The 11,027-nt window shown below is 41.4% G+C and overlaps 1 protein-coding gene and 1 long non-coding RNA gene across 3 annotated transcripts in view; one reads left to right on the top strand and one right to left on the bottom strand.

Annotated features, from left to right (window-relative positions):
• Nucleotides 1-1,371: 1,371 nt before the first annotated feature.
• LOC145722660 (uncharacterized) lies at nt 1,372-8,428 on the bottom strand. Its single transcript, XR_014147096.1, has 3 exons — nt 8,191-8,428; nt 3,034-3,118; nt 1,372-2,148 (listed from the first exon to the last, which is right to left on the bottom strand). It is a non-coding gene; the product is annotated as an uncharacterized LOC145722660 (long non-coding RNA).
• Nucleotides 8,429-8,503: 75 nt separating this feature from the next.
• RASA1 (RAS p21 protein activator 1) overlaps nt 8,504-11,027 on the top strand; it is a 107,127-nt gene continuing 104,603 nt past the window's right edge. The window contains exon 1 of one of the 2 annotated variants that reach the window (XM_081826610.1): nt 8,504-9,601. In XM_081826610.1, coding sequence (XP_081682736.1) covers nt 9,087-9,601 — 515 coding nt within the window. In that variant the 5' untranslated portion in view covers nt 8,504-9,086. The remainder of the gene's footprint in view (nt 9,602-11,027) is intronic. The other variant, XM_006727807.3, reaches the window with a different exon arrangement.

Genomic DNA, 11,027 nt, shown 5'->3' with positions numbered 1-11,027 from the left:
TACAACTTAACCTTCATCTTGCTTTCTGGTTATGAATTCACCTCTCTAGTAAGGATGGCTACTTCCTTTTTTACCACAGAAAAAATGTTCGTCTTGTCTTCCCACCTTTCCTTATCTCCTTGCCTGGGAGATCCAGTCCTCTTTTACTACTAAAGGAGATAAAGTTAAATAGAAGCTCAAAAAAAAAAAAGAAAAGAAAAGCTATGACCTTTTTTCTAGGGCACAAACTATTTGACTCTTCTGAACTACCATTGCAGTACTATAACATGTTAACAATTATATATTGAATGTATGTAATGTTAGTATATGTTAACAATTATATATTGAATTTTACATTGTAATATATTATTATGTTACTATTTCATAAGTGCATATCTCATCCTCTCAACAAGACTTATCTATTGTAGTGGATACAATTTATTGAGCTCCTATTTTGTTCCATTATCTCGGTATCTCAAATCCTCATAAAAACCTCCTAAAGGTGGGTTTAAAAGCTGTCAGTACCCCACCCATGTTCCTTTGTCATTCCTATGTCACCCATTCTAGTGCAAGGTCATGGAATCTACCTGATGACTAGGAATTCTCTCACCTGTGAGCATGGGACATCTCAGAAGTGTAGGGGTTAAAGAATCTCCGAGCAGTCTTCACCCTAGATGGAAGGGAGTTGGAGAATAAGTGCTCCTAGCTTCTTGGGATCACCTTCCAAATAACTTACAATCCAAATCTAATACTGGGATCTGCTTCTGGACGAATCCAACCTAAGTCAACAGATATTGCTATCTATACATATAATAGATGCAAAAGTTGAGACTCAGAGAAGTTAAGTAACTTGACCAGGGTTATAGAGCTAGCAGTGGCAGCGGAGGGATTTAAATCCAGTCTATCTGTCCCAGCATCCCAGCTTTAGGGCTGATACACTGTCTGCATTATTATACCGTAACACTCTGTGAACACTCAACAAAGACTCTGTTGAATGACTGTAAAACCATAAAGATTCCAAGTCATTTAGTTTTTCTTTCCCTAATATAATTTATTTTAGTATTAGATGCTGCATTTATTTATGTGGCTAGTTGATGAAACATCTGCCTCTCTCCAAACTGTATGCTCCATGATGGGACGCTTGAGTGGCTCAGTCAGTTAAGTGGCTGCCTTTGGCCCAGGTCATGATACCAGGATCCTGGGAGCAAGTCCCACATCAGGCTCCTTGCTCAGCAGGGAGACTGCTTCTCCCTCTCTCTCCCTCTGCTTGTGCTCTCTCTGTCAAATAAATAAAATCTTAAAAGTAAATAAATAAATAAAATTAAAAAAATAAAAACAAACTGTATGCTCCGTGAAAGCAAAGACCACGCCTATTTTGGCTCATCACTATTTCCCTGGCACTTAATAAATATTTTAAGTGGAAGCAAGGAAGTAGTGGAAGCCACAAATAAGCAGGAATTATGAGATAGAGAGGCATGAAGAGAGGTGGTTGATACGGGAAGTATAATCAGAATCAGTAGAAGCAGTGACTATGTTCGGCAGAGAAACAGAATACAGCAGTGACGGTGACTGAGCACTTGAGTCATGGGAATGATGCTGCCACTGAAGGAGATAATAACATGGTCCCCATTCTTCAGGCATTACCACAAGCATTCCTGTTAGTTCCCTAGAGCTGCTTCTGGGCCCTGAACAATGAAGATATTACAGTTCCCTATGAGGCTAGACATTTTATTGTGGGACAGTTTTTTTGTCCTACCATACTTCCCCAGGCATCCTTATAATAAACCTCCATTACTTGAGGTGAATTGACCACACCTTTGGAACTCAAAAGCTTACAGATCTGTTAACTGAGAATAATAGTATTGTCAAACTTTTTCAGAGTTGTGAAAAAGATAATGCATGAGAAAGCACTTGGACAACTTTAACATTTTCTATAAATACAAGGCATGAATACTGAACCACTTTTAATAAAGTAAAACATACTTGGGGCGCCTAGGTGTCTCAGTCAGTTAAGTGTCTGCCTTCGGCTCAGGTCATGATCTTGGGGTCCTGGGATCGAGCCCTGCATCTGGCTCCCTGCTCAGCGGGAAGTCTACTTCTCCCTCTCCCTCTTCTTCTCCTTCTGCCTGCTGCTTCACCTGCTTGTGCTGTCTATCAAATAAATAAAATCTTAAAGAAAAAAAAAGTAAAACATACTATCACATTATTTCTTCAAAAATGCTATTTTAATATTCATAGTTTTTTCTTAATTTTTTCCATTGGTTATGAATAAGCTCTTTTATGTCCAATGCATAATCACCTTTGCTTCTATTCTATAATCTAGATCAAAACACATGTTTAAAAAAAGACAGGAAATATGTTTGATATCAAGCAATAAATGGAGAATCTTAGAAAACCACTCCCTCTGGTTAGCATTGCTCCAGGGATAATACACATTACTGGGAAATGATGAGTTCTTGTTCCAGCTATACCATGATTAATACTGAAGAAGCCTCTTAGCCAGTTGTGCTAAATAAAGTTAGTAGGTCATAGAGTAGGATAAATTAAATATAAAATGGCTTACGTGTAACAAATAACATACCAGAATACCTTTATTTAACAGAAATAAAGTTCTTCATCACAGAGGTTTTCAAACCCTGGGATAGTAGGTACTGTCCTTGCCAACTCCATACCCCTTTGACACTCACCTTTTCTGTGCATGTAATGGCCTTTCACTGCAAACACCAGTTAACTCTCTACTTGAGGGCTTTCTCTAGCCCTGGGAGACAATTAGCTTGGATAGAGAGCAGGGTAGAGGGGTTGGAAAGGAGATACTCTTAGGAGTAGCCCTCAATCAATGACAAATGGGAGCTGATGAGTGAAAACCAGTTTCTTTGTCCCTCAGGTGTGACAACTCTCGGGTGCATTCTGTGTTGTGTCCCAAGGCTCCCTAGTGGGCTTGAGCCCCAGTTGCTCACAGCAGTAACCTCATTAACACATCTTGTATTAGCTTCCTTCCCTTCCCTACTCTCTTTCTGAAATTTCCTGTGATCACCTCCCAAATAAATGACTTACCACTCAAGTCTTATTCAGAGTCTGCTTCTGGAGAAGCCCAGACTAAGATACCTTGTCAGCAAACCAATGCCAATTTTTAATAAATCTGTGGGAAAATGAAAAAGGACACAATATTTGATGCACTTTTCATGAAGTTGAATTTATGTAATCAAAAGACTTTTTATTGAAATTAATTCCTTCCCCCTTTTTTTCTCTTTCCCTACCCCTCCTTTCCTTCTGCCTGGAAATATCCTTTCCTTTTATGAAATAGAGTGGTAGGAAATAGTAGTTAATAACAACAACAAAACCAAAAGTCAGCAACTTCGTAACAATTTAATAGTCTCTCAATTTTTGTTGAAGCTTTAGTAATCTGTAAAATTCAGAAATCTGGAAATCACTGCTATCCTATGTGTTATATTTCATTGTTATCTTAACAACTAGATAAAGAATGAAGAGAAAGTTAAAAAATAAAAAAGTGTTGTGTTAACAGGTGAAGTTGAAAATCTCTTCAAAGGAACATGAATTGAGAAATAATTATAGTTAGAAATATCTAAGAAAGGTCATTATAGTTTTGTAATGTTACATTACTCACAACTTCTGATGTATTTAAAATTCTCACCTTATTTTATCTATAATTAACTCAAGGCCACATTTAAGCCTTTCATTGTGTAGTTATTTTAAAGACTATTAAAGAAGACTGTGTATTTGATGTGCTAACTGAATTTAGAGATAGAGGGGTTACCAGTAGATTTTCACATAGACCTAAGGATGCAACCTGAATTAGAGATTTTGCAGAACTTCTAAAGTGAAGAGGCCAAAGATTAGTTGGATTCCGTGATTGTGCTTCAGGTGGTAAAATGTGGCTGACACAGGCAAAGTATAGGAGTATAACGATGAAGAACACATGGACCAGAGTCTTGCTCATCCTGACTCTCTCATTTCCCTTGCCCTGAAACCATTCCATTTCCTTTTTTCTTTTACTTCTCTCACAGAGCACCATCATGTGAAGGAACCAAGGTATAGTCAGGAAATACAGAAATGTTTTTGATCAGAGGAAAATGATAGGCAAAGAAAAAAAGGATTAGAAATAATGAAGGCAGAGAATTTCTGATAAAGAATAATGAAAAATCAACAAAATAAAGATAGAATAAGAATAAACTAATAAAAAATAAAGACATTTGTCAACTCTTCTTTCAAGAGAAAAAATATTTAGAACCAACTGCTCTAAGCTCCTTTAGCCATCAGAAGAGGGCTCTGATAATTTCCTTTGAAGTTTATTTTACAGCCTTAGAGATAATACTATTACTTAATTTCTTCACAGTGTTTATAATTTTCATAAATCTTATTTAGTTATTATACCACATACTGTAATCTCTGCAGAGCTATTTACTTTTTCATTAAAATAATTTCCTTTAACCTGTATCTCCTCAATGTTATTTTCTTAAAACATCTCCCTAATAAGGAAATGTGTGCTCTTGAGGACTTTAAGATGAGGTTAGCAAATGCAGTAGGAATATTAGGGGTTAGGAGTAAAAGCTTCTTTTCAAGATTTTTTGGGTCACTGAAACCTTTTGATATTATTTAGATGAATTTGGAAGACTATTTGTATAGCTGAGTATGTACTAGGGCATGAGACACAATTTGGGATTCTTCAAACACAGCTGTAAGCTCTTTATCACTTCTTGCTTAGTTTTCCCCTCAGAAACAACGCATATATTTGTTCTAAGCCCCTTGAGGTTCTTTAAAATTGTATTACTGCCTAGAATTACCTTTTCACACACTGAGGTATCAAAACTGAAAAAATATGTTGGAATGTATTACATTCATACTTAAGTTGTCAATAAAATCAGAATGAGCCAAATTAATTTTTTTAAATTAAAAATGTTCAGATTCTTTTCACCCATAAGTCTTTGCCCAGCACTTTTGATGATTTGTTTTTCATTAAATACTGTATTTAATTCAATATCTGGATAAATTGTCTTTTCTTTTCTTTTCAATATTTTATTTATTTATTTGACAGAGAGAGAGAGATAGTGAGAGCAGGAACACAAGCAGGGGGAGTGGGAGAGGGGGAAGCAGGCTTCCCGCTGAGCAGGGAGCCCGATGCAGGGCTGGATCCCAGGATCATGACCTGAGCTGAAGGCAGACGCTTAACAACTGAGCCACCCAGGTACCCCTAGATAAATTTTCTAAAGTCATAGATATCAAAGATTGTTTTACTCAAGGTAAAGGCTATTTTGAATTTTCCTCTTTTTTTTGTATATTGTTCTGTTTTTCAGTACCTCCTTGTTTAATATTATCTGTGAATTTAATTAACAGACTGTTTACTTCCCTTTGTTAACTGATGTTACATAACACCACATCTAACACCAATTTCTGCAGAATCTCTGTAATGCCTCTCTCCACATAGATTTTTCATAGTTTTTTTTTTTTTTAAACTGTTTTTCAGTTTTTGACTCATGAAACTTGAAGGAGTTTGACTCATGAAAGTTCAAGGAGTCAGGAAATATAGGGCTTGGAAGAAGAGAAAAAGAAACAGTTTCTTTTTGAAACTAGCAGGAGAAAAGAGAACATGAGACTATAAATGAGAGAAGGACAGAAGGTCAAGGTGAGTAAAAAAGAAAAAAAGGCAACAGACAAAAAATGAGGTATAAACATATAACCCTTTAAAAAAATAAAATGTCACTAAGAGAGAAGACTGACTTGAGATTCAGGAAGCACACAAGGAATAGTAAAGATCAAAGCCTAGATCTGTCCGATAAAAGCAGTATATATTTGGAAGTACCTTATGAAAAATAAGTGGTAATCTCTTTAGATAAAAAGGACAGTACAACTCTAAGATTGAATATATGGTAAGATATTGGTATTAGGGGGGCGCCTGGGTGGCTCAGTTATTGGGTGTCTGCCTTTGGCTCAGGTCTTGATCCCAGTGTCCTGAGATCTAGTGTCCTGGAATCGAGCCCTGCATTGGGCTCCCTGCTCAGCGGGGAGCCTGCTTCTCCTTCTCCCACTCCCCCTGCTTGTGTTCCCTCTCTTGCTATATCTCTCTCTGTCAAATAAATGAATAAAATCTTAAAAAAAAAAAGATATTGGTATTAGGTTGATATATGGACAGACATAGTAGGTTTTTTTCGTACTAGTTGAGCAATTGATGTCCAAAGACATGAGCTGATCTAATCCAGAATTTGCTAAAAGAATGGAGACCTGTTCAAAGCCATTGGCACGGATGCCCAGCACTGGTCTAGGCAGTAGGATAGACCACATGTTGTATTTGCAGTGTAGGTTTGTAGATACATACACCTAAAAGGAACTAGAAAACAATATAATTCAGTACATAATTGGTGTTGGACTGCATTAAATATTGGCCTTTATTTGCTAAAGAATTTTCAAGAGGGGAAAGAAGGCAATTCTGCAAATTAGGAAGCATAGAGAAGATGTGTGAGCACTCAGAGATCAGTGATAAGAGTTGGTGATAACCTGCCAGGCCAGTGTCCTACATTCAAGGCTGATGATGGTAAATTGGGGTGGGAGTGTTGGGAGGACTGGGATGCTAATGCACTGTGGTTTTCAACCACAGGCTACAAGAAAATTTTTGGGAGTGGGTGGAATAGGTACTTTGAAGTTCTCTTCTTATTTTGAGTTTAAAAGAAAAACTGTTCCAGGGAGGCAACTGTAAGAAGTAGGACTGCATTATTCTCTTAATATTATTAAATATTATGAAATTACTTCATTATGTATTTTCTCATTTCCCAACCTCTTTTCTAGAATAGTACAGGGCTTAGCAACACAATACTTCTATTCACCTACCTAATGAATGGCATTGAGTTGGTTTTCTCATCTATTCTTCTTTCAGAACCATTTTAGATACTGCATACCTCCTTCTTGATTAGCATACTATAGTACAGTGGTTCTTATATGTGTAAACTTGGAGGGACTATTAAAACAGATTCCAGTGATTTCTGATTCAGAGGGTCTGGGATGGGGCCAAGAATTTGCACTTCTAACAGTTCCTAGGATAACACTGGTCTAAGACCACTCTTGTGACTAATCCATCTTTGCTCTCTCAAGTGGTACACTGAGTAAGAGGTAAGCACAATGAAGGAGTCCTCAGGATTCATCAAGTTTGTCACTGATTTGGCAAATAGGTTTGTGCAAACTTCTAAAGAAAAGGAAAATATTTTGTGTGCACCTCGCCACCTCTCTCAGTGGTCTTTTTTTTGTTTTCCCTATTCTCTATTAATAGAGTTCCTACTCATCCCCCATGTGCTCCTCTGTTGGTTTGATCATCTTTAGCAGAAAAAACATTGATCTCAAAGACCAATACTTAAAGGTATTCAACGTGGATTCCTCCTGGGAGAATTTAAAAGAACAATGCATGAATGCAAAGGGCAAACTGCCCATACTGTAATTTCAAACAATGGGAATGATTCCTCCACCTACATGAATGCACACAATAGTTATATTCTAGCATGAAAGACAAAACAAAACCCATCTCTCTGGCTATATTTAGTGTGAGATTTCGGTTTATTGATAATTTTTGAAATTATGCACAATTGTATCTGGCACTTTGGAACCTTGACATTTGCCTTGTTCAAGGTTCTCTATGCTTCACATATGCACCCTGGAACATGACCCACCTTCTGCACACAAATGAGTGTTGTTTGTGGCACCCCTCCTCTACGCCCCTCATTAGTACCCAACAGACTTGCGATGACAGTGGTAACTGTGTGTGTTGGGTGGGGGAGAGACAGGACAGAGGGGAGAGACGGTGATGTGAGTGAAGAAAACAAAATGTCTATACTCTTAGAAATCCGACTTTACAACCACTATTTCTACCAAAATTCTTAGCCCTCCCCGTAAGGCTCCCCTGTCTATTTTGTTTACTTCTCTTGAGTTTCAGAACGTAATTTTTTTTTTTTTTAGTACGGAACAGTCATATAGTGATTGCTAGTAGGCAACGAAAATAAAAAAATTAATAGTACTGCCTCGAACTTCGAAGCAATCTCCCTACCCCTGGGCCTTGGCCGCTGACTAAAGGTGTTTTTTCTACCAGTCAGGAAGCAGGGAACTGGCTTCGCGGCATCTTCCTTTCCCTTTTCCTCGGTTCCTTCCTCTCCACCCCTCGGGTCCCTCTCGTCTCTCCTGTTTTCAGTGCCGAGCGGCCGCGTGCTCGGATACCCACTCCTCCCCTCAGCCCGTCAAACAAAACCCAGGGAGGCAGGCGCGCGCCATCGCCAGCGACACCGACCAGAGAAACGGCGACGCCACCACACGCTCTAACCGGACCGAAACACTGAGCGCGACCGCGCACAGCGCGCCCCCGCCGCTTCCTTCCCTCGCGACTCTTCCTTTTCCTCCCTCCAGGCTCAGCGCCCTCACCCCCGGGCTAGGAACGCGCCTGCGCAGAAGTTGCCCTCGCCCTCCTCCCCCGCCCTTCCTTTCCTCGGCTCCTCCTCTGGTGCCCCGCCTTCCTTTCTCTCTAGTCGGTTTCACTGAGCGCTCCAGGTTGGGAGCCGTTCGGTCGATTTCCCCGCTACCCCGCCCCCCTTCCTCTTTTCTCCCCACCCCTCCCAGCTCCAGCCCCGTGGAGGATGAAGCGGCTGCAGTGGCCCCAGCCCCAGCAGCGGCACCGGCGGTGGCTGCGGTGGGGGTGGCCGGAACTAGGGTGGTGAAGAAGCGGTGGCGGCGGCGGCGGCGGTGGCTGAAGGAGCGGCAGCCGCCCCAGCCGCTTCCTCTGTGCTTCCCTTCCTCTTTAGTGCAGCCAGGAAGTTTTTTACTTCTGTGCATGTGTGTGTGTGCGTGAGTGTGGGTGTGTAAGGTGAAGGTTTGGGGCGGCGTTTGTGCAGGCGTTGGGTTTTTTGCCCACTTCGCTTCCCGTAACCCGGGCAGCTCCGGAGCCTGGGCTGTGGCCCGAGGAGGGGGCGCGGCGGCGGGCTCTCTCCTTTTGTTGTTGTTTCCTCTGCCTGGGGAGCTGAAGGGGGAACGCGCCTGGGTGGGGCGGCTCGGAGCCCGGGCCTGGTGGCCCCCGGGGCTCCCGGGCGAGTAGGGTAGGGTAGAGTAGAGCGGGCTTCAACATGATGGCGGCCGAGGCCGGCAGTGAGGAGGGCGGCCCGGTGACCGCCGGGGCAGCAGGAGGCGGCGCAGCGGCGGGCTCGAGTGCCTATCCGGCAGTGTGTAGGGTGAAGATACCCCCGGCCCTGCCAGTGGCAGCCGTCCCCTATTCTGGGCTGACGGAGGCCGGAGTGGCCGGGACTCTGGCTGGCGGAGCCGCTTTGGGATCAGGGTTTCTAGGAGCCGCGTCTGTGGCAGGAGCACTGGGGGGAGCCGGACTGTCAGGGGGAGGTGCTGCTGCTGGCGTGGCTGGTGCTGCCGCTGGACCTGGAGGAGAGATGGCTCTCGCCAAGGGGACCACTCCGTTGCCTGCTGAGACCTTCGGGGCAGGCGGCGGATTCCCTCCTCTGCCGCCGCCTCCTCAGCTGCCCTCTTTGGGCGCGGGCCTGGGAACAGTGGACGAAGGTGACTCTCTGGATGGACCAGAATACGAGGAAGAAGAGGTGGCCATCCCGCTGACTGCTCCTCCAACTAACCAGTAAGTCAAGACAGCTGTTCAGGGATTGGGGCAGCTGGCTCCTGGAAACAAGTGGGAAAACTTACCTCGTTTTTTCAGCTGTGATTTGTTCTGAAAAGTTATGAAGCTTCAGGTTCCTTGCGTAGGAATTTAGTTTGATCACTCATCTTCCCTACGGGCATACTCCCTGGCGTCTTTGTATATTTATTGTTACTCTGGGAAGATGTAAAGTTTTTGAGATTGGGAAGCATGGGAAAAATGTGTATCCATTGAGAACCGGATATAGTTCTGCCTCTTCCAAATTGAGGTTGCGTCCTGGGATTCAGCTGAGCTTGCAGCTACCAAGGCAGTCAAAGGCTCTTAACCTGTGTGTGCACTCCCTGTTGAAGCCAGATTATTAGTAAGAAGCTTTGAATATACAAGTATTTGAATGAGTATTGTATTGATACCATTTGAAACATGCGCTGGTCAGAATGCTTTGTTTTTATGGCACTGCAAATCCCAACCCGTGCGTTTGAAAGCAGCGATGCAGAAAAGTCTTCGGATCACATATGAAGATGTGGGTCAGCGAGAAAGGAAAGGAGTTCAGTGAATTACTGGTGTGATTAAGGGCCCGTCCTCTAATAGTATCTGCAACTTACGCCACAGAATTCCCGTTTATTAATATTAGTGTAATCTTTTATAGTTGAGACTTTGTAAGTACAATTCTGAAGTAAACTAAAATTGACACTTCAACACTTTGTTGGTGGCCAGTACAGTGTTCTATTTGACAATTAGTCTTGACAGTATATTGCAAAATATATAAGGCAAATGGTTTTTTCATACAGTCAGTTCCTTCTCCTTACTTGTTACCTTCGTAAGTGAACATAGGTATATATTTATAAAGGTGGACCTTGATGAGAGGTAAATGTTGATGGGAAGTGGTAATAGATGGCAAAACTGTTTTTATAGATCCCTCACATCAGTATTATTTGACCTTTAGGATTTTGACAACCTTGGTGTGGTGTATCAGAGGAAAAAATATTTGGTTCATATGTTGACAGTCACTCGGAACAATTGAAAGTTTTTGTTTGTTTTGGATAAGCTTTGGAGGATTTAGAGAGGACTTAACAAAATGAATTAGAAAAAGATTCTGTAATTATTTTTGTCTTCAGGCTACATCTTTTGATACTTAAGGTGGAAAAGTAAAATTAGCCTTATTTATGTCAGCCATGGTATAACAGTGTTGCATTTCTTTATAGTCATTAGGAGTTTAATTTTTTGTCTAATTTTATTCCAACTTACCATATTATGTCTTAGTGTTATAGACTTCTGAAGGTGTTCTGGGAGTGTTAAAAATTTGAATTTTACAGCACTGTTTACATACCTTCAAGCCTTTTTGAAAGAATCAATTAAATATTTAAGTGCTCATTACATGCTTGGCACTGTGGTTATAATAAAGTGCAAC

The sequence above is a fragment of the Leptonychotes weddellii genome, chromosome 7, assembly GCF_054177405.1.
Source record: "Leptonychotes weddellii isolate Sample4059 chromosome 7, ASM5417740v2, whole genome shotgun sequence".
Taxonomy (NCBI): domain Eukaryota; kingdom Metazoa; phylum Chordata; class Mammalia; order Carnivora; family Phocidae; genus Leptonychotes; species Leptonychotes weddellii.
This window is presented reverse-complemented; position numbering and strand designations above follow the sequence as displayed.